We start from the raw sequence: 24,669 nt of genomic DNA, 5'->3' as shown, positions 1-24,669 counted from the left end.
AAACTTAATGATTCATCCTGACCTGGAGAAGTTTTCATAAAGGTTCCTGGCTCCTAGACGAGATTCGAAGCTAGGTGCTCCTGACCGCGAGGGGTAGGACGTCACGACTTGAGTAAGCTAACTAATAAGAAGAGTTAGGTCTACAGATCGCGGACACAATTATATGCCGATTCACTAATATTCTCATTAGATCAAAGGCAAACAAGTAAAAAAAAATCACATATATCCGGAGGCTTTTATTACGATCTACTTTTTTTTACTAATTATACATCGCCATTTTCTTAGGCATGAATACAAAACACTTATTAAAAACAGTATTTGTGGTCTAGAGCAGTGCTTACAGAACTTCTGGATGCAAGGGCCCCCTTTGGAAAAATTAAAATATTTCACGAACTCCCTCGAAAAAAAAATCATAATATAGACATATGTTATTATAATATTTATTGCATTTATATTCAATACAAAACATATACAGCGAATATTGCAAAATCAAATGCAAATATTACATTTTTAGCATCTTACATACACATTTGACATGGCACATTATCTCAGATTTTTATATAGGTAGATATATTGTTATTTTGCAGTACAAGCACATGAAACGTAAAACGATTAGTAATATAGAAAGAATTAAAAACATAAAAGAAGTTTAATAACAATTTAATGCGATGGACGTGTTTCAATACTGCTATATAAAAAGTCAATACCAGAAGAAATATTTGAAACTGCAATTCTTAGATTTCTGTTTCGAAATGAAACTTATATGAATAAGCATATATTTGCTAATATTCATGAAACATCAAAATATGCAGGAAGCAGAATTTGTGAACCGCACCAATGTGTGATTTTTTCCATTAAAAAAAAAAGAAATAATAAATAAAAATTAAATACGTTTCTTTTAAGATAAAAATCTACCTAGCCTTAAAACATTTTAAAATTGTTTTCATTATTTCACGGCCCTCCTCAGCAAAACCTACGGCCCCAAGGGGGCCGCGGCCCACAGTTTGGGAAGCGCTGGTCTAGAGGATCCAAAATTAAAATACTATCTGGTGAGGCTGTTTATTTTCATTACACATAAGAAATGGATGTTTGCGGTTCTGTAAAGTACCTTTTTTTTCCTTAAAAAATATATGTATGATTTTTTTTTATTTATAACTTCGAAACCAGAATAGGTATTCTTTGTTTGTATATGAAAGCGTTTGAAAAAGTATACAACCTACATAGTTCAATCCATGAAAGAGTATAAAGTTACACACTGGCATAGAAATCATTATTGATTTTTTTCTTTCCTTTTTGGAAGAAAAAAACCTTTTATTAGATAAAATAGAATGATAAATCTCATCATGATGATAAATTCTTAAACTCTAATGCATCATGGAATCTTTCATCCGGAGACTACATTCTTTTCTGAATGAATTTGGAAGCGTCCCCCCCCCCATCTTAGTTTGCAATTAAAAGGGATATAAACACCTGTTCGTATTTATAAGCGAGGTCAAGATCACGATCTTTGAGCTAATTTTGCAGCTTATAGTCAAATGAAATTTAGGTTATCTCGCAGCCTAATTCCCATCTCATATGACCCAAGTAGGTTACGTTCCTGAATGCATTTAGTAGAACAGTTTAAGGAGTTAAGAAAAGTCTCTGAACCCAAGTGATTTATAGACCTAACTCTTCTTATTAGTATACATACTGAAACTGAATTATAAATTCGGAACACGTATTTATTATATTTTAGCCCTAATCCTTTAACCTAATCCACTGGAACCTAATCAGATGTCACTAAACTTTCTGAGAACGGGCCAAATACATTTCGCGGAAACTTAGACACCACAGGACACCTTTCGTCACATATTTTGGCACTGTCACTTTTTTTTTACGAACTTACTTTGCTATTCTTTATCGCAGCCAAATGCAATCGTCAAGTTCAACATTTAGCTCACGAGTCTCCCTCATGAATGTCATACGAAAGTCAAATACATGTAGTACCACTTATTCTGTCTCGGTGAATCTTTTTTCCCCCTTTTTTTTAATACTGCAAAATGAATAGTCAATAGAGATTCTATTCAATTATATCTGTCAATAGAGATTCTTTGTCAATCAATGCATGGAGTTTAGGAAAATGTATACGTTCATAATATTCAAATAACTATGAAACTTCAGTTTTTGTACATCTTAAATTTAAAACCACAGACGAAGACGAAAGTATTCAGTCGGTGCCACCCATCAGGTAGACAACACTCTTTGTAGTACCGAATAGAGAACTTGACGAGTTACTCTTCAGTTAGTCTTATACCGTTATCCCCAAAATGTGTAGATGGAAAGATGGAAACCACACAGTGCAGATACAATGTAGTATCTACACGGTACCGGTGACCATGGTCGACCTGACAACATATGCAACAGAAGAGGAGATAAACTGAGATCATTCGCCTCGTTACTTGTCTTGCTGATGTCTAAAGGCCACGCCCGTAATTTTTCATCCCCTTAATTTTCTTTGCTCCACCTAGTAAATAGCAAAGTTAACATTTAACAAACAAAGTGAAATGACTGGCTAACAGCACGAAACCCAATGAAGAGCAGTTGGGGTTAAAAAAAAAAATAATAACGGAAGAGAGCTGTTAACATGACAAATAAAATATTTCAAGTAAGCAAATTACACAATTCACATTCTGTAAACGTCTTTTCAGCATTGTTTGTGTTACCACGCATACACACCTGTCAGTTTCCTTGACTACACTGCACAAAAAAATTTAAAACTTCCTTTAAGGACAATGGATGATTTTCAGATACGTTGAATTCAAATCTAATTTCCAAATTTATCTATTAAACACCGTTTTTAAGGGAAGTAGAATAGAAAATATCTTATATGCAGATATTATTGTAACGTTTTAATTAATATGCTTAAATTGATTACTAAGAATTAATTAATAAGCTTCTAATTTAAATTAATTCTTCTTTCACGTTTTTCATTAATGACAAAAAAGTCAGCAATACTCAACAGCATACAGAAATTCGATAGTCCTTGGAACCATTTTTCCATGAGGACTATGTCATAGAACCAATCGACGTGCTAAACATTTATTGCTTATAAATAAGAGTTTTAACACGTTAATCTATCCTTGGAAGAAAAAAAAAAAAAACTACTTAGCTAATCTCTGCCTATGAATGACAATGGCACAAGAAGAAACCCAGATGTTGATGGAGAAGAAATTCAGATATAAATGAAGGAAATGTATCTTTAAAAATATATTAAAACATGTAGCTTTATAACATTTAAACATTTCTTTCACAATATTCTTATAATCGTGAGACTTCGAGTTACCAAAGTAGTTCGATGAAGTGACTTAAAAGCAACCATGCTGATTTTCTCACTTAAATTATTTGGCGGTCGACGTTGATGTCCTTTATATCTTCCAATATCTGTGAGTCAATAAAAATTCTTCCTTTTATTTTAGCTTCATTATTATTAGTTAGAGATTAAACTGGAATTCTGATCTACTAGAAGTTCATTCGAACCATACTTCTGTCCAGGAACAAAATTCTGCCTAGAAGCCTGCCTATCTGTAGATATAATGCAATATTAATGCAGTTTTCTGGGTGTGTGTGTGGGGGGGGGGAAGGTTGATGATTGATAAAATAATCATAAATTCTCTAAATCCGCTTGTCAAGTTTCTTAAATTTTAGTAGAATAAGTGCAAAGGGCAAAATCTGTGTTGCAAATGTTATTATTAAAGGAAACGAAAGGAGGAGCCACCCTTTCGTCCGATCTTAATTTATGGTTCGGAAAAAGCTTTCATTCGGTTTCTGTGATCCACGACTTCCTGGGACATATTTTTAGCATTTCCTGTTTGGAACTTTGGGTGAACTATTTACATTTCTTATCTGTTTAGCACTTCCTGTTTGATTACTTCGAACGCTGCTATGCAAGTAGCCCACTGGTCTCATAAGTCCAGTTTAGAAATCGCTTCGTACAAACATCGAAGTAGTACAAAGATTCTGTTATTCTTTTTGAGCACAAAAAAATTAGGAAGAACTCCGGAACTGTAACTCCTGAAAAAATAGCATGCCATATGTGATAAAACTGTCCGCATTGCACGTACTTGTTCATATGAAGTATATACGAGTATATACAAGCCTGACAGGAAGCATTACACGCCGACTTGAAAAGAACAATTTGTAGATCCCTAAACGATGTATCCTTCATGCATGCGTTTCGAATACTTCTCGTGTGAAAGAAAGAATTTTGCTTTTTTAAACGAACATTTCACTCACGAAATGCTTTGTCATCGTCAATGACGCTGCCGTTGTAAAGTATGATTGTATAAATACCTTTTATTACGTAGTATTTGAAAATAAGAAATAAACACTGCTCGCTCAGCAAAATATTATGCAGTCATTTCAATATGACATGGAGTAGTGCATTTTAATCATACAGCAATTTCTTATTAATATCCGATATTAACACGTTATTTCCACACACACTAGCATAGTGCAAGATTTGAAGAGTTGTTAGTTTAAAATCTTGACTCCCTTCAGGGAGAAAACCCTACTTACCTGTCCTAAAAATCTATTAACTCCGAAAAAAAAAACCTTCTCTTTTTGAACGTTTGTCTTTCTTTTTCGGACTTAATGTCATGAAATTCACTACGAAATAGCGCTGAGTGTACCTAATTTAATCAGATCTGCGACTTGGTAATATTGCGACAGCCTGTTCAGGTCGTTTATTTTTATAATTTAAATTATACATAGCATGAGTGAAATTATGTATAAAAATACAAAAAAAATATAATTATATATAAAAATTACAAAATTACAAATTATAAAAACATGTGTACAGTTAGAGAAAATTGTATCACAAAAAAAAAAAAAAACCATGCTTTTGGTGATTTTTCATTTTAGTCATCTTATAAATTACATTGGAGCCTCCGTAGCTCAGTCAATATAGACAAAACTCTTAGGTAGGAAAGACTTAGGTTTGATTCCCATCAGTGACGTCAGGAACATTTATCTAGTCTCTTTCGAGTAAACGTGAGTTAACTGGTCTCATACGGAGGTGGAGGGTTTTTTCTCCTAGTAACTCGCATTTTTCACCAGGCAAACTGGTCCGGTGAACAAACACGGCCACAGTCATAAAAATATACTACGGCAAGGAAGGCAATTGGAAACCACCTTGCTCATAATTATCTTCCTAGTATGGTAGCATATAGTTACTCCACCCCAGCCGTATGGCTGAGGGAATAGGATACGATAGGATAAATTACATTAATACACACTCATAATTTACTTATACATAATTTACATATTATGAGGGAAAACATATTTTATTGAGACGTAGAAACGAAACCACACATAACACCGAGTTTCCTGCTGCAGACATTTTCAAACTGTGGGATGTAATGGTCGAGGGTTGTGAACCCCTTCAAAACGTGTCCTTAACCTTTTAAAACTATTTTCAAAATTTAAATACAGCAGATAAGACTTGATTATATTTTATATTTAGCTTTAGGATAATTAGATTTTGCATTTTTTTTTATATATTTCAATTGATCATTTAGTAATTATTTGAACTAAACTGCTTGAATTTCTCTCTATATCATAAATCTTTAGATTTAATCTATATCATAAATCTAGATTTATGATATAGAGAGGTTATGATATTGTGACGTTATTGTTTTGCTCTCATACACCAGGTGAAAAAATAGTGTAGATGTTTTGCTCCAACCCTTCGGTGACATGAGGAACTTGCTTACTTTATTTTTTTTAATCAAATAGTGAGTTAGCCGGTTTCAGGTGACGATATTTTTTTTTCTCCTGTAAACGCAAGTGTTTTTTTTTTCTTCTTTTTCCCTTACAACAAGCAGACTGTCCCTTTGAGCATAGCTTTACAGGTATAAATACTTGCCCTTAGGGGAGTAGCAGTAGAGAAGTAATGTTACCGGCTGCATTAAATCGCTGTAATTAAATAAAATTATATATATTACATTTAATTTTTATTATTTGTTGGAGAGTCGCTGTCTCCTTAGACAGGGTCGCATAAAATTATACACTCTCCCTGGGAGATGGTAAAAAAGTAGTATATCAAAAATCTGGAGATCCTCTTAATTGTAATTTTTATTTTGCCTAGTTTTCATCATTATTCATAATCATATTAACACAGTCGTGATTGTTTTTATACCAAATTAAGAAAACTGAATTCATCATCTATGAAAAAAAAATGTTGAAGTTTCAAAACAGTATGTTCCATATTGGCCAGTTTGTGTGGCACTGTTTGACCTTTTTCTAAAGAGAAATTAAGGATCATAATTAGATTAATTTTTCATAATATCTATATACTAACTTCTCTCTCTCTCTCTCTCTCTCTCTCAACTCCGGAAACTTAGGTTCTCATTCACGAAATATAGATAAACTTAGTGACTTCACACACACAAACGCCTCATGACCTCGATTAATTCTAAGAAGCACTTTCAATCCATCTAAATTTATTCATCTAAATTAATCCAGCTTACAAAAACGATAACAGAATTTTAAAGCTACGAGAAATGACACACACACACACACACACACACACACACACACACACACACACACACACACACACACACACACACACACACACACACACACACACTGACACTGTGTGTATATTATTTTCTAAACATTTATAGGAGAGAGAAAAATGGAAAAAATGATACTCAAATTTTCTTAATATCCGGATATTCAGAAAATATCTACTTTCTTAATATCTGAACTCTGCTAAATGCATGATATTCGCTTAATTTCTTAAGAAAATCTCATCGTAACTACGTTTGTAACCGAAGATGCCAAACCTAGTATAATAATTCTTATGGAAATGTTACACAATGTTCAACGGTTTGCTAATAACTGCACCAAAGGTACGCCAACTAGGATGACCTAATAAACAAGCCGAAAACGTGAACTTTGAAGGAGTGGAGTGAGCAAAATGTGCAGTCACATAATTGGCTTACAACACAGAATAATTACTACCCCTGACGTTTTTGCTGTTTTCAAAGGTTTCCTTTTTTGGATAAGTTTCACCTTTCATTAGCTTTTGCTTTGTTTTTTGTAGTATATTTTCTACTTGCCTTGAATATTACGGACAGAATGCTGTTTCTGTCCATAATGTTCTAATCTTTCTGCGAATTTAGAGATTATTATAAAGTCTCTGACTGATGTTGAAGCAATAATGGAATAAGCGTGGATTTATTTTCAAGCTCACGCCTAGTATGGCAGCAATGGAGAAAAATCTAGAGGACGGCTAGAGGACTAAAATGCGGATTACTTGATTTCTTTGTTAAAAAATTACAAAATAGCATAAATTATTGTTTTGAGAATCTTTAATTGCATGAGCGCGCGCGCGCACGCAAGCACGCACGCACGCACACACACACACACACACACACACACACACACACACACACACACACACACACAATTTCTGTCATCCCGAACAAACATTTCTTTACCCGCCTTCTTGATTGTCTGCAAACTGAGGCAGGCGGAGTTAGTTGGTGGGTTGGAATTAGGGGAAAGCCAATTCTCACACTCGGTGATATCAAGCAAGGCGTCAAGGATATTTACTTTCATGATTAAGGTCTGAGTGCATATGAACTTTTTTTTTATATATTCCAAAGATGTTTTACAAACAATGGTGTTGTAATTTTTATATTTATCATAGCGTTCGTCATTGAACTAATCCTCTTCCATTCGAATATATTCTTTGATTGGCCACTGCCTAGTCGAGCTTAGCTTCAAATCAAAATTCGACATTTATTCGGATTTTTTTTCTCCCTTTATTGAAGAAAAATTTCCACTAATCTTTGAATGAAAGAGGCATGTAGCAACTTTTCTATAACGATTACTCTCTTCTTTTTTTTTTTAAGAAAGATCTGGGGTTGAATCCCTTTCAGGAAGGGAGGAATCTTATAACTCAAAGCAAAAATAGTCGGAGAACGAGTACTCTTACTTTTGAAGTTCTTCAGAATTTGTACACATTGTAGGTAGGTTATTTACTTCATTTTTTGTATGCCTTTGTTGCTTTTCTCCTTAAAAAAATGCAAGACGCCAGACAATTTAAGAAGTTATTTCAGATCGTTGTTTTAGGTCATTTTAATTAACATCAATCATTTTTGAAAAAAATTTAAATACCTTTATAATATAAAAGAACAATTTGCTCAAGACAGAAACATGTCACCATCTATGATTCAGGCCTCGAACTATCAAATATTTGCCTATGCATATGAATTTTTAAAAAATGTTAAACCCATTTATCGAACGAAAAACTAGGAGCGTTCTCCTTTACTTTCCGTTCCTTTCACAGATATTCAAACATATCAAAACAGTAGTTATTTCATTCACAATGGCCTCGAAATAAATAACATCCCTGATTCATTGATTTCATCAAAATTTTAACTCGGACACATAATCGCTCAGTGAAAAAATATCTCCGATGAAGGGAATATGGCTAGTATTTTCTGCGAATTCATTTCTTCCTACTGACGTTCAAAGGACTCGTGATTTTCTGCCTGATCCCATAACTGATTTCTTTGCTATTATCAAATCGATTTAAAACAATTCATTGTATTAATATTTTTTTCAAGAATCCCCTCCTTATCTTAGGAACACTTTCGTTGCACCTTCTTTCTTTTGATTAAATTTTTTTTTTATAAATAACCATCGTAATCGGGATTTTATTTCTTTAAAATGTACTGATAAAGAAATGCATTTTAGAATTAATATTGTATTAAGATATATAAAAACAATGAGTAAAAATTAATATGTCATGTATTTCGAATAATTATTAACATTTGGACTAGTTTTTTTCGGTTTTTTTTTTTTTTTTTTTTTTTTTTGAGTCCAAAGATTCTCAATTTTCACCATTTTTACGAATTCACAGTGTTGAGTAATGCACATACAGAAATGGAAATCTGTCTAATAAAATTAGGTTTAAACTAACCAATACAACTTAGTGCTTGAATATCACCCGTCATTGTATCTCAATTTTTTATAGGAAATCTGCATCCGAAATAATTGGCTTACAACTCGTGATTTATGTCACTTAATTATACATTTATAGTTTGAGAACAAGGATTTTGAGTTCCGCATTGATTCTAAAGAATCAATGCGGAAATTGTCTTCAAATGTATATTAGTATATGTATATTAGTATATGTATGCATATACGCATGGAAATTGTCTTCAAAATATCGGCTTGTTTTAAACGTCATGCATGAATAATTGCCAGGGCTACAATTGCAAATAATATACATCATACTACAACAAGGTGTACAATGTAGATTTTAGTGCAGCTTGTTTCTTTGTATATATATGTATACTCCAGATGGTGATCTTGATGTGAAGGTCGAAACGTCGATTGTTTATTTTAGTTTATATTAAACTAAAGTTTTACTCCAACGCGGCAGTTGTTTCCATAATTTTCATGATGTGTTCTGATCCCCGTATATGCATGCAGGAAAGGACTGTTTCTGAAGATTACAACCTGAAACTCAGACGAATCATCTGTACAATGACGATTTCGAGTAGAAAGCAGGTACACATTCAAATTTTCAAATCGCTCGCAAAGGAGTCACGTGTTAGCATTCAACAGGATGAAAGACAAAAAAAAAAAAAGAAAGAAGGAAAGAAAGAAAAAAAGAAAAAAAAGTAAATTGTGTTTGAAGGAAGCTCTTTTCGTGAAGGAATAAGGTTGCAGACTTGGATGTCTTGTAATGTCTCAAAGACATCTAGTTGATTTCACGCAGGGAAAAATTATTGGAAAGCTTGAATAATGCCGCAGAATTACTGATATTGTCAGAGAGGAGTTTGGAATCTCACATCACGTTGTATTCGGGATCTGGGCAGTGTTTCAAACCAATGGAATGTGTTCCAGACGTTTGCAGAGAAGTCGCTCGCCCTCGTTCTACCACGAAGCGTGAAGACAGATTTTAGGTTATAACAGCAAAACCTAAACGGCATGTCAGCTTGCAAGTCGGCTGCATTCAAGCACAAGTACGCGGATATCTTGACAAACTGTGGTAAGACATCTGCAACAAGTAGGTCTATATGCCCAAAGGCTTGTAGTCTGCATCTCCTTATCCACAGCTCATCGTAGGAGATGTTTTCAGTGGTGTTGTATCCATAAAAACTAAACAAGACACCAGTGGGCTAACTTACTCTTTACAGATGAGAGTCGTTTCAGTCTTTTCTCCGATTCTAGACAACACTTGATCTACGTGAAAGTGGTCCTGCTTACCATTGCGAGAATGTTCTTGAAAGGGATAGATACGGCGGAGCCGTATCTATCCCTTTCAAGAACATTCTCGAAACAAAGCCTTATTCTTGTTCTGAAGGAAGATTGGGCCAATTTGTCTCAAGAACTCCTGAATATTGGTGCTAAACGTGGCACAACGAAGTTGTGAGAGCTGCATCGCAATTCAGAGTGGATATATTTCATAGTGAAATGTCTCTCCGCATAGCTTTCTGTAAGCACGGTACATTAATTCCTTATCCTACAAGTTAAGTCCTTAGGAAAAATTAACTTTTGCCAAAACGTATTGCAGTTTAATTTGTACGAAATATACACCTATAACACATTTTTGTGTAATATAATTTATTAGTATGTATGTGTATATATATATATATACATATACATACTTAGTATGTATAACAGTATGTATATACATAATAAGTATATACATACTTAGTATGTATATACTAATATACATATACGCATAAAAACATTAACATGAAGAATACTAAAGTACTTTTAATTTCAGATTCGAATATAGTTTATGGAATAAACTTATGTAATTCTTAGAAGACAGCGAGATCGCTTTCTGCCAGTAAGTAATTGAAAGGATATATTAGAAGACTACACCCTACTTCTTTGATTTTCCTCCTAAGATCTGGTAATTCTAAGAGTTCATCACTACTGTTTCTTCAATAAGTCGTTGAGAGTGGCAAACCTTGATATTACCTACTTCTTGATCTATAAGTGTATCGCTAGTTGTTCATGCTGAAAACGATTAAATAAGTATTTAGAAGTAAACATTATTTTTTAAAAAAATGTAAACATTCTCCATTGTTTATTTATACGAACTAATGTTTTTTTCTTTATTTTATTGCATTCAGTTTAATCTCGACTTCATCTCTGACTTGAACGTGCAGTTTTAGTCACTTGGCTTTGGTGAATAATATATGAAGCTCATATATTATTCTAAATTATTTTTCATAATTAACTGGTAAAAATTATCTAAGTTCTGGAAACGCATTTAATGACCCTTTTGAGTCACATTGGTTTATTTTTCTTGACATGGTGGTATTTTACACATTTGAGAGCTTCTACCACGTTAGAGGTAAGTGCTTCACTTCTAACGTAGAAGGAAGTGCAGAATAATGAACAAATAACTTCACTACTGGTGTAGTATATATCTACTCGATATATATAAAAAGATAAGCCAAAATTTGAAACTTTGCTATGTCACGTTTTTTGTCTTACCGGCTTACCAGCCCGGAACTCGGGGAGTTGGGCGCCATAGGCGCCGGGGAGGGGAGCCCCCTTAGTATAATATAATATAATAGTATAGTATAGTATAGTATAGTATATACTATATATACTATAATGTGAAGACATTAACCATAATAATAAGAGAAAATATTAACCTCGACCGGAGAGGAAACGAAATAAACTACAATAATCGGCTTATTATTGATTCAAAGATTACAAAAGCAAAAGCATCTTGTTGCACAAAGGATTTATACCATGATGCGATGCGATAACATTTAACAGTTTCATTACTAATGTAATGATCAGATTTAATCAGACTTCACATATCCCTCTCTCTCTCTCTCTCACCCTCTCTCTTATTCACACGTGCAGAATAGTATCACCCCCCCACCCCGCATTGCAGGTAATAACATCATCTTCAGAACGGTTAGGTTTTTCACTAAGTAAATTGTATCGCTATATATTATATGAGTTTATACAGATGGTCCTCTTATTTTTTGATAAGAGTACTGAGATTTCGGAAATGTCTCACGTTGTTGTGAATCCATTTCATTACTCTAAAAACAGAAGGTTTTCATTATTTATAATGAAAACCTTCTATTTTCTACAGTAATGAAAACCACTAAATGTTCTTCTCCTCCCTCTCACTCTCCACCCCTTGCTTGCCACATGTAGGAGCTAAAACACGAAATAAAAGACACTTTTTCTAATGAGTTTAACTGAGCACTAGACATCAAAGAGACATCAGTAGTCAAATAGGCATCTGCCTGTTTGGTTTGATTTGTCCTTCTTTAACTCTAGTGGAGCCACTAAAGGTAAAGAAGACTCTTCTTCTTCCTCTTCTTTTTTCCTTGAAAAATTTCCACTTTCTGTTAGAGTGAGGGGTCAGCGTGTTAAGGAAAATTTCGTACCCCTGTTAATCCTATGTACTCGCTGACCTAGATGAAGGAATTAGGAACTCCATATTATGACTATAGTCCGCGCGGTTAGCCTAGTGGCTTTGCGCTTCGCAACCATATGCCTGGGGAAGGAGTGTCCTAGGTTCGATTCCCGTCGGAGACGTGAGGAGCTGAAGGATCTTCCTCAGCCATAGCCAAGTTAGCCGGTCTTGGGCGCGGGCAGTAGGGTTTTTTCCGCCAGTTTATCTGGTGTTTTTCATCTCGCAAGCAGACAAACCGGCCCCGTGAACACACATGGATACAGCCAAGAATACCTTGAGGCATAGGAGTGACCATTCTATCCTTGTATTTCGGTTACGAAATCCAAGCATGCTTGGAAGGTTGTGGGCCTTAAAGGCCTGTTAAAGCCATTGGGATAGATATTATGACTATAGCTGCGCCTGTTCAAGTAACCAGCTGGTCTGTTTTGTGGGGAGGGGGGAAGCCATATCTTTGTATGAGGTGGTCGACTAACTTCAGTGGAAAAGCACCTCCTCCCGTACAACGATGGGATTCGAACCAAGGTCCTTTCAATCTAAAGGATATCCTAAAACCGTCATGATGTTTAGCAAAACAAATTTCGACGTTCTCCTATTTGAACCACGGCGGATAACTAGAGGAAAAACAAAATGTCTGTAGAAACTTAAGTGGTCACCATAAAAATGGTGACCACTTCATTGCATACGTGATCCTTCGAAAACAAATAATAATGTTTCAACTGTCAGTTAGGAAGTGTTGTTAATATTAGTATGCGATACAAGTTAGGAATCTGATTCTCCGTTAAGCCCAGAGAGAACATCAATGGAAGATGAATGCTTTGTTGTGCAAAAGCAAGTTCTACTAGTTTACTGCTACCGAAGGTTAACTAGTAGAACGTGCCCATCTTTCATCGGTTTCCAGTTTCGTAAGAATAAACACTGTGTGAGTTGCTCTAAATTCTTATAAACAAACAAACTACTAGCGCACAAAATGACCTCATCCCAACAAACTGTTTTCGGTTTTATCTGAAAATAAGATAAGCTGTTATTAACTAAACTGCCACGTAGGAGCCACTAACTGTTACCGCCTATACTTTTACATTCCATAGGATTAAAACTAGTCATTCCTAAAAACCTTACCTGTGGCAATGGTGTAGTGATCTGGAAATGTTTTAGTGACAAACGCCGTTCTTATCCCAATATCAGCATGAACTCCGTTTGCTGCTATAAAGTCAAAATTGGGGGTGCTGTATTTGCCAATATAATCCCATCGAAAGCCATCAAAGGAGAGCATCATAACCTTCCTACGAGTCTTTCTAGTGTCGCCTATTTGCAGAGAAGACACCAGATACAAGGATAACAGGAGACATGCGAATATACATGCCATCATCGCATACGTGATGATGATCGGAGGGACGTCAGCTGTCCACACAACACTTTTCAAATGAACGCGTCGTTTGTGGCAGACAACACAAGCAGTAAAGCACTGCAGGTCGCGCTATCTACATCTGACAGGCACATGGAACGAACGCTGCAGTTTAGTTTTCGCACCGTTCTCTCCAACGGTGAGACTAAGAGGTAGGTGAAGGTCACCCACCGCGTTTTGGATTAGAGATCCCAGCTTCGTTACAGGAGGAAGCGTTTGGGAAGAGGTCATACGTAAAATTGAACACACTTACCGAATTATTATTTTTTTTTTAAAGCCGCGGATTAGATAGGCGTGTAGTTTATTTCTGTGAAAGCAGCGGGAATAAAATGAAACTCTATAAACCACCTAAAAATAAATTGCTGCTCTTTTAGCCGATGAGGAAAAAACAGTGGAGTCAGGCACGCATTTATAGTAACACATACCGTAAAATGTGGGTGTAACCTCGCCTACTGTTTATGCAGAGTGTCGCCGTCCTTTCCCGTTGTTCTTTTCTGTCTGTCTATTTCTCTCTTATTGATTCGTTCGTTCGTGTTTTTTTTTTTTTTTAAATTTTGATCTCTTCTCTATTTTTCTCATCCCGGGCATCTAATTCAGTTCACTGCACATCACTGACTAGTAATTATAATAGCGATCATAATTCTCACTGTTTATTCTGATCAATTTCTCCATCCATTTCCAGTATAAAATGGCTCATGAGCCTTTATATAATGTTTTTTTAATTTGCTCCATATCCTAAAGCAATTGATATTCTGATTCTAGGAAAAGAATTTGTCTTATTTTCCCAGATACGTCAACAGATAGATCAACTTAGACACGATGTTAATGTTCCATGATGCCAGTGGATATCAATGTTACACAGACACACAGACACACACACACACACACACATTCTCTTTCTCCTTCTCAACTGAATAAATCACAAGGAAAGAGCGCAGAAATATACGGGATAATCAGCATGCATGTTGAATTACCATCGGCAAGTTTTTCGTTTGCATTTTCTTTCTTTTTTGTTTTGTTTTTCGGAGCTGCTCTCATGAAGAAGAGATAGAATGTTGTAACTACTCACTGAGAATGACAAGAACCGAGTTGACGAATGACGAAAGAAATGACGAATCGAATTCCTTCTATTACTTAAGGCACTTGTAGATATAGCAATTTGCTACTGAGTAGCATGCTTCCAGGATATATACTAAGCTGCAAAAATTATTAAACCCTTACTTTTTTACAAATCCTACATATCACCAAGAAACACCATATGGCAAAGGTAAGGTTATAAGGAAGATAAAGGGTTCACACTAAATAACTGCAGTTATACAATACTGAAACGAAGAATGGTTCAGAGTTAATTCACTTTCAGTGAGGATCACCATATTACTCATCAAGTAATTCTTGCAATTGCAACATAATTAGAACATTCGCGATCGACGTTGGCTGATGTTATTAAAAGATAGAAACATACAGTGAAAAGAAAACCAAGAAAAAGTCAGAGCACATAAAGAAAAAAAAAAGTGCGATGATAAGAATTGTGTGTTCCTTTCGTTGAGCATCATTAGATTCTCTTAATCAGAACAGTCGCAGCTGTAGAGGTTTATGACAGAACGATAATAACAGTGGACCTCCCACGATGAGTCTTTGACTCCATGGAGGTTTTTATAATAATAATAATAATAATAATAATAATAATAATAATAATAATAATAATAATAATAATAATAATGTTCTGATATCTGTACTATTAAACTCATAGTCTCGGCTTTCAAGGAAGAAATCCTGCTTGCATGCCAAAAATCGCTCCGAACATTTGCTCTGGTCGGATGTTTCTGGTACAGAGTTCACATTATTGAACAGTAGACCGCTGAAAAGCTGTGGAGCGAGGAATGACGTAACTTTCAAATAAGAAGGACATGTTTGTGTATGGCGGCTGCCAAAAAAGGTATTTACCAAAGTGCATCGTCTGACGTGCTAAATATGGTGGAAGTGGTATTATGACACGCAGATTCTTCCCTTGTGGTCCCTGCTCGGCACAAAAAGAACACCAAACATTAGGATGACACTGGACAATTTTGTGTTGTCTAAACTATAGGATCATAGAAATAATCCACTATAGTATCGGCAGGATAATGTCCCAAGTGTCATAATGAAAAGCTTTGGTGACATACTCAAAGGAAATGAGGGCGTAAATTAGAGCGGCCAGCAAAGTCCGTCTTATCACACAAAGCATCATCGCGAAGAGTCAGAACAGATAGAAAATAGCCAAAGCAGTCGGCCGCACTAGAGGAAATGACTGCTGTTTTGTTGAGGAAATAGAGGGCAAATATCTTTGATTATCAACATATCATGGAAAGTCAATCTAGGAAAGAAGCATCTGTATTCACAGATGAAAACAGCTGAAAAGAGTAGTTCAGTTTTCCACTGGGTTTTAAGAAAACAAAGGATTACCCTCCCCTAAAAATATAATTTTTTTTTATTTGTAAAATATCTTTAAGCAAAATTTAACATTGGTGAATCATCTTCACAGACCGAAGACTACAAAATTTGTAATACAGCATTGCTGTTTGAGGTCAGAGAGAAAGAAGAAATTTCTTGTGTTGTACGACTGGATCATAATAGTTCTTGGAGAAAACAGTATGGACAAGGTTGTTCCAAAGACTTGAGATAGACGAATAAAACAGATGGATCAGAATTTGGTTACATTTGAAGTTAAACTGTGTATAGCTATTGAAGAAACTGCTCTTGCTTTTACGTGTTTAGAGGAACTAAAAAATATATGAATTATAGAAATATGAAATGCGAGTTCGTTTTTTTTTTTTTTAAATTTCTAACTGTGTTTAAGATAAATATAAAAACTAAATACCTTCATCTCATTTATTTTAAGGTAATAAATGTGATAAGATAATAAATAGATAAGAAAACGTAACAAAAACATTTAAAAATTACCCAATTAATGTAATGCACTTTGCTTCGAGTAACAGTTCTCAGAAGAGAACATTGCCATGACAACCATTCCTGGAGGACGTATAACTCATACCGCTCTGTAAATTCGCAGTTATAAAAGCCCTTTAAACTAAAAGAGTCCCGTTTCTAAGCAAATATAATAATAAATATTTTAACAAATATTTATTATTTGTTAAAACTAATGATTAATAATAAAATAAAATAAAAATTTATATATATATATGTAATAAATTTTTTAACTTGGGGATATTGTATATTAGGATAACCAAGTAATTTTATAAACTTGTTATGTTAACTCCTAATTTTTAGGAGTAAAAATAACCAAGTTTATAAAATTACTTGGTTATCCTAATATATATATATATATATACTGTCCAGTATAACTTGCAATTTAAAGTGGAGGAACTTCGGGTTTGTTACCCGAAATCTCTCTACGTGATTGACTAGGACGTATCCCAGCAACAAAACATTCCCTCTGTATTTACACAGTCGTATTCGTTTTGTGTTTCTTCTAGAATACATTTCTGGTATCCTTACGATTTTTAATGGTCGGCATAGCTCATTTTGTAACTTTTTAATTGGAAAGAGCATGGGAATTAGCCGGTTCCATCTGGAAACTGAAAGGATTTATCATCTCGGAATTTCGAATTTTTCGTCCCACAAAATATACAAAACTGGCCTGAGAATACACTCGGTTGAAAGAGGATTAATCGTCCTAGCAACTTTAATTACGTTCATATGCATGATGTCAACTTACGTGGCAGTGAGAGACCGCTGAACTTAACAGGCTAAGGGAAAGGGGGTAAAAATTTTATTAATACTAAATTTAACTGGCTTAATGAAAGAATATTAATATGAAAGGTTTGAGATAAATAGATAAATCAAACCTAAAAGCACCAACATGCTTTTTTTAAATAAAATTTAGATAGAAGAGAATCAAAAGGTCCTGCGCTCAATTTTTTTCCGATCGGACACGCACACCAACATGAATGAAAGAACTGCATCATTATCTCTTTTCTCTCGCATTTCTGCCTTTTCTTTCGCAAACGGGATCTCAACTCATCTTCCCTCATCCTTAGTAATACACATATCACCAGACAGGATGAATTATCTCTCCATGGGCTAACATTTACCTCCAACCTCTCTTGGCACAAACACATTACATCAACAGCTTCCTCAGCTTCTAAAAAATTAGTCAGTTTTCTGCTCAAGAAACTACTTTACACCCATCCAGCTACTAATCCTATATAAATCCCAAATCGGCCGATCCTTAGAATACTGTACACACATTTGGGGTGGTGCACCTAAAACCTCATTAAAAATTCTTGATGTTGTCCAGAGGAGAGCAACTGAGAAAAAAGCACTTCTTACAGCCTCACTTCAACCTCTATCTCATACAAGCAATGTTTCAGCCCTACGTATATTCTACAGTTACATCCATGGCGACTGCTCCAGTGAATTAGCAAATATCATTCCTCCACTTGCTGTTAGGCCTGTTAAAACAACAGCAGCAGCAGTTGTCCAACAACCCTTTACAGTAGAACTACAAACTCACCAAACCTGCTTCCCCTCTTCCTGATTTATTCCATCTTCCTCTGTTCTCTGGAACAGCCTTCCTCATAGTGTGTTTCCCAATAAGTTCAACCTACAGCTCTTCAAGGAGAATGTAATAGTTTCTTCTTTCTGAACCCTTATCTTCACCTCACACATGGCACTGATGATGTGCTATAGGTTCTTGTACCTCTCGTGTGTGGGATAAATAAATAAATAAATAAATATATATATATATATATATATATCCATTACTTCACTTTATAGACGCGAATTCTCATAAGTTGTTTCCAAGTATTCCAAATATATATATATATATATATATATATATATATATACAGAGTGTCCCAAAATTCACGCAAGAAGTAATTTCGATAGAAAACATTTTTTAATTAAAAATTGTAATTTCTTATTGATTCATAAAGTATACAGTATAGGGTTATGCATGGAATAGCATATCGGGTAAATGGCCTCCACGGCTTTGCTGGCACATACGCACTCTTTTGTCGAAATTTTCCATGACCGTTTTTCATAAATGTGGCTGAATTTCGTTGATACAGCGCTCAATTTCTTCCTTCAAGGCGTGGGTGGTCGTGGGCTTGTTGGCATAAACCTTAGACTTCAAAAAAACCCAAAGAAAAAAGTCCAACGGCGTTAAGTCACATGATCTGGGCGGCCAATTCTGATCACCAAAACGGGAAATTACACGACCAGGAAATGACTCATGAAGTAACTGAATTGTTTCTCGGGCTGTATGGCATGTGGCACCGTCTTGTTGAAACCACATATCGTCCACATCCATATCTTGCAATTTAGGCACAAAAGACTATCATGTTGTGATAGCGAACACCATTAACTGTTATTGCCTTACCAGCCGCATTTTCGAAAAAGAATGGACCGATGATGCCTCCAGCCCAAAATTCGCACCAAACAGTGACACGTTGTGGATGCATTTGTTTCTCAACAATCACTCGTGGATTTTCTGAACCCCAAATGCGACAATTTTGTCGATTAACGAAGCCATCAAGATGAAAATGAGCCTCATTGTTGAAGATGATTTTGTTCGAAAAATAAGCATCCACTTGTTGTTCCATAATCCATTCAACGAACTCTCTTCGCTGTGTGTGGTCAGTAGGCTTCAGTTCTTGAGTCAATTAAACTTTGCAAGCATAAAGATGCATTTATTTCTTTCGTGAGAATACGCTGTAGAGAGCTTCTTGAAATGCCCAATTCAAGACCACGGTGCCGAATTGATGTTCCTGGACTCTCAGCAACACTCTCACGAACTGCTTCGGTGTTTTCTGTTGAACGACTTGTTGAAGGACGGCCAGAGTGTATAAGATCACTAATTGATCCAGTTTCCGTGAATTTTTTAATTAATCTTTTCACAACTGATGAAGTTAAATCACTATTCTGACCATATTTTGTACGAAAATTGAGAACTGTAGCTGCCAAACCTTCATTATTTTTAAAATATTGCTCAACAATGAAAATTGTTCTTTCGTGTAGCGCTCCATTTTTAATAACCCTGAACTGTCAGCTGTCAAGCTGTCTTTTTTTTTCTCGTTGGCAACAGCAACACTTTACCGCGCAAATGGCGCTAAATTTAAATCTTGCGTGAATTTTGGGACACCCTCTATATATGGTACATTCGAATACGATCTTTCCTTTGAAATGAGTCTTTAGGGAAATTCTATAATTTTCAGCAAATATACGTCCCTTTAACTTTTATTTAAAGAAAACATTAACAAATGCTGTCGATTGAATCCCTGAGAATATATGTACAAAGTTTTAAAAGCACACATTAATTATATAGATTTGTATACAACAAATTAAGTAACTGATAGACGAATGGGATATACGCTTATTAGGGCATAAGATAACAACTAGTCATTTTATTTGTAATATTTTTTTTCACTCATCTAAACAATAAAAGCACTTCACATCTGTTTGGTGACAGTTTCTTCGTGAATTTATCAAAATAAAAATTGAACACATTTGGAAGTTGTAAAAATGACCAATTAACATCATGCCCACCGTGGAATTCGAATCCTTAGCCTGCCGGTGGAAGATCAATGATGCTAACTACTGGGCTATCTATACCGACAAATTGATCATTTGGCAAGATGTGAGAGATAATCACATCTTTTCGTTTTATCTGTAACAAACGAAATCCAGTGCTTGAATTATAATGTTTGCAAAAATTTGTAATAATTATTACTGTATTAAGATGAAAAATTTGGACCATACTGGTGCGTGGTGCTAATATTTTTGATTGGATGCTAAACGTATTAATGTAAGAGAATTTGAACTACAAAACTTCGTAGAAGTAGAACTAGTTGTTGATTTTCTATTTTTGTTTACCTGATGATAATTCACACACATGAGAGATTGTCAAACCTATAGCTTATCGGTATGTGCGTATCAGAAAGTAGTCAAGGAGAAAGAAGTGTGATGATGCGCTTCTTGAGCATTCTCTAACACCTCTCTAGATGTTTCTGCTGTATACCTATAAAAGAGGGTATACAGCACAAATAGAACGTCTGTGGAAAAGTGAAAGTGAGGCTGAGAGAGAAAAAGGACCATTTACTCAGCAATTTTAGGGATTTTTTTATTTTTTTGGTGGATCACAACAAATGTGGAACATTATTCTAAGTTTCAGTGAATTTGCATTTTGTCTTTTCAGCAGATATACAGGTGAGTGGTAGGATATTGAATCCAAAAAGATAATACCAAGTTTCCTGGATGATGTGATGACTATGGATGTATTTATGTTAGAAGTATGTGTCATAAGAGAAACCTGACTTTTCCCGATCTGATATGAGCATTATTAAATGTAAGAAAGGGAAGTGAAAAGAAATACTTCATGCGAGAAATAAAACAACACCGTTCTTTGGCATTAAAGTGCACAGGATTATCCTCACTCCACTAGAGAATGACCAGGCATCACTTTTTAGGGCGTTGGATATGAAAGTTCGTGAAGCTGGAATGTTTTAGCACTACAAGATTTGTAAACTGAAGAAGAATGTAATTACTATCAGCAGCAAAATTACGGTTGGAATTTAAGATTACTGAAAGAAGGTTGTTTATTTATAGAAGAGAGATCCCAAGATGATAGTTCGATTAGTAGGCCTTTATTCTAGACTTGATCAAATACACCAGAAATGTTAACAATGGGGCTCCGGCGGTGATTCTTTATAGCTCGGAATTACCTTTTCGATCATTTTCAGGAAACCGGAGGTAAGAGCAATGGGATGATAGCTTGATGACTAACTTTATCTCTCTTCTTTCATTTTCATTTTTTTTTCCTGAAAGGATTGTCTGGAGTGCAAATTTTGAGCGCAAATATATGAGAAGGGAATAAATACATTAAGATCAGAAGAACCTGGTTGGTATCTAAGCTATTCAGTATTTTTCCGATGTCTTCTTGAATGAAGGACTATATTGCTATATTGTAACAAAATTTATCTAAAAATTAGGATAATTTTGTCGCTTTTGTTTTATTTTAATGATTTTAAATCTCTGAACACAGTTTATTTTAATTTCACTTGTTTTAATTAAAAAATAAATAAAATAAAATTACAATCGCTCAAACAAATATTTTCCCCGAACTGACTGTTCGTTATACTTTTCTTTTATACCCTGTACTAAATGTCTTTCGTTCTTGTAAAAATTTAAAAAACAAATCTATATGTAAGAGGGAGTCGAAAAAAATTAAATTTCTCTATGCAGCATTGAAACCAGAGCTAAGTTTCAGTTAACTACACTGATCATCAAGAATTTCAATTTGCAAAATGAGTAACAGCATGAGGCTTTCAAAGCAGAATAACAAGCACCGTACATAAACATTTCATTAGCTTTCTTTAGTAATTAGATAACCTATTTTTACCCTACATTAACTTAATGAATCCTGGTTTTGTAATGAGTATTTAATGACACTTTTCTCATTAAATAGTGGAAACAGAGAAAAACCGGAACACAGTGAAACTGTATATTCACGGATGTTCGCTTACGTTTGCTGACGAAAATACGACATGTGTACAACTGCAGCCATCTTATATCCGCATACAGCGCGCGTGCGTGCGTGCGTGTGTGTGTGTGTGTGTGTGTGTGTGTGTGTGTGTGTGTGTGTGTGTGTGTGTGTGTGTGTGTGTGTGTGTGTGTGTGTGTGTGTGTGTGTGTGTGTGTGTGTGTGTAACTGAGGATGATTACATAATTATATGTAGAAATAATGTCTATCTCGCAAAGATCTATTCGGGGACATACAGACAGGTGGAGACATTAGTTTCGAGTTAATTGGTGCATTTACTTTAGAGCACAACACAAGTCCTGAATAAACCTTATTACGTTTATTACGGGGGAGGAGGTTTGGATCATTATGAAGGCTAACAAGAAAGAAAACGAAATTTAATTAGCAGCAAGTATGTACATATTTGTCTTCCATCAATACTCACAGCTGATAAAATAAAAGCAAAAATTTAGCATGCGTTCCAGGATAATTATCTTTGGGATGTAGTAGGTAACGGCAAACTCTTTTGACATAGTTGACATGCGTCCTTTAAAATAGTTGAAGACATTCCTAACAATTATTGAAGAATGAGACTCTCTCTTTCTAAAGTGACAGATGCCATTTTGACAGGATTTGCCCCTTTCAATGAGTACGTTAACCCCAATCTCTGGTATATCGCCAAGTTTTTTTTTAATAGTCTCTAGTCCGTTTCTTTTCTTAGCTCACCCCATAGGTGACAATCATCGTCTTTATCCTTCTGTATGTATATACATAACATTACTTTATTTCTGAACTAAAAGTCCAGAAGAGTGAATACTTTTGTAATATCTTCTGGCCTTTTAGTTCATGGTGCAATGCATTTGAGAAAGGTTTTCATTTCTCAACTCGATGGAATTTTGTATTTATTTCTGCATTTTAGAATTCTAACTTCCTCACTATTCGCAATGCTATAAAGGATAAAACGAATCGCCTAACTTAAGAAGAAAAAAAAAACGAGAAAAACTTTAAAAAGTAAAAATAACTGATTCGAGCAACAAGGCATAACTAAAATTAGTATAATCCTAAACACAGTTCAACAAAAATATCTCAAAATGATTATAAGAAATAAATATATTTACCGACTTATATTTTAAAATATAAGCACGCACAATCATAATATGTATCTTCCTTCTGCACGGTAATTATTTAAGTATCTGAAATCTTAGTCTATCTCAATGCCTAATTTCTCAAACCATTATTTCTGCTTTTACTTTGTTTTTAGGCCTCCTTTACTACTTCTCACACTTATTTAGTAATAAATTATCTACCATTGTAATGTCGAATTAATTCGCAATGTTCTTTTTAATGCTACGATGTTCTTTTTAATGCTACGAATATGTAAAAACAGCCATTCGTCAAACCGCCAAACCGCATTCAACCTGCATTCGTAATGCAGGTTGAATGCGGCGTTCCAGGCATCGACTGGAATACAAATTTTCCCCAAAGCATACAGAATCAATGCTTACAACATTGGTTTCCATTGTAGAACTGCAAGACCCACATTACCCGAATCAGATGCCCGGTGAACGTCTCTCACCAGAGTGCGAGCTATAAATTCGGAGGTGGCGGTGTGATGGTATGGTCCTGTTTTCCTGGTCTGGCCTCTGATCTCTGTTTGTGGTGTCACGAACATTGCACTCCGAGAGATATCTTAACATTCTGGACCTAATTTGTGGCGTTTCTACAGAACTAACTATTGTCTCTTTCAGAAATACAATGCACCGTGTCATTAGTCTGCTGCTGCTGTAACTGTGTTCTTTGTGTACATAAACGTCACCACACTTGGCCGGTCTCCACAGAGCCCTGATCTCAAGCCTAATGTACATCTCTGTGGGATGAACCGGAACGTCGAGCGAGGTGAGGGGGGAGTGTCCGCAACAACAGTCCAGCACCTCATTACATGCCTACAGAATGGTCCAAAATTCCAATTGATCGGTATCTTACGGTTATGGATAATATTCCCAGTAAGAATGCTGCAGTCATCGCAGCGAAAGGTGCGGTGATTTTTTTGCTTTTACATAATAATACGGTGAGCAATGGCTGTTTGTACCATACATTATGGTGTCCGTTGACTTCTTTCGAAGCAGTTAAGTTATCAACTTAACTCGAGCCTCCTTAATTCAGTAGATATCGACTCTTTGGTTGAAAAAACATAAATTTGAATCCGTTTAGGACGTGAAGAATCTTTATAAGAGCTTCCAAGCTTTTCTCCTACGTTAGTGGAGTAGGAGAAGAGCTTGGAAAGCT

The 24,669-nt window shown here is 35.2% G+C and overlaps 1 protein-coding gene and 1 long non-coding RNA gene across 2 annotated transcripts in view; one reads left to right on the top strand and one right to left on the bottom strand.

The window, feature by feature from the left end:
• Positions 1 to 14,092, bottom strand: part of LOC150110564 (ectonucleotide pyrophosphatase/phosphodiesterase family member 5-like) — a 56,786-nt gene extending 42,694 nt beyond the window's left edge. The window contains exon 1 of the mRNA XM_090399752.1: positions 13,580 to 14,092. Coding sequence (XP_090255878.1) covers positions 13,580 to 13,829 — 250 coding nt within the window. The 5' untranslated portion in view covers positions 13,830 to 14,092. The remainder of the gene's footprint in view (positions 1 to 13,579) is intronic.
• The window catches only part of LOC150110563 (uncharacterized), a 79,732-nt gene continuing 62,805 nt past the window's right edge, over positions 7,743 to 24,669 (top strand). Inside the window, exon 1 of the long non-coding RNA XR_016548962.1 lies at positions 7,743 to 8,018. This is a non-coding gene — a long non-coding RNA (uncharacterized LOC150110563). The remainder of the gene's footprint in view (positions 8,019 to 24,669) is intronic.

Source organism: Typopeltis vanoorti, chromosome 1, assembly GCF_054136105.1.
Source record: "Typopeltis vanoorti isolate ZY-2024b chromosome 1, IOZ_Tvanoo_1.0, whole genome shotgun sequence".
Classification (NCBI taxonomy): domain Eukaryota; kingdom Metazoa; phylum Arthropoda; class Arachnida; order Uropygi; family Thelyphonidae; genus Typopeltis; species Typopeltis vanoorti.
Note: the sequence above shows the minus strand (reverse complement) of the source record. Positions and strands in the feature narration are given on the sequence as shown.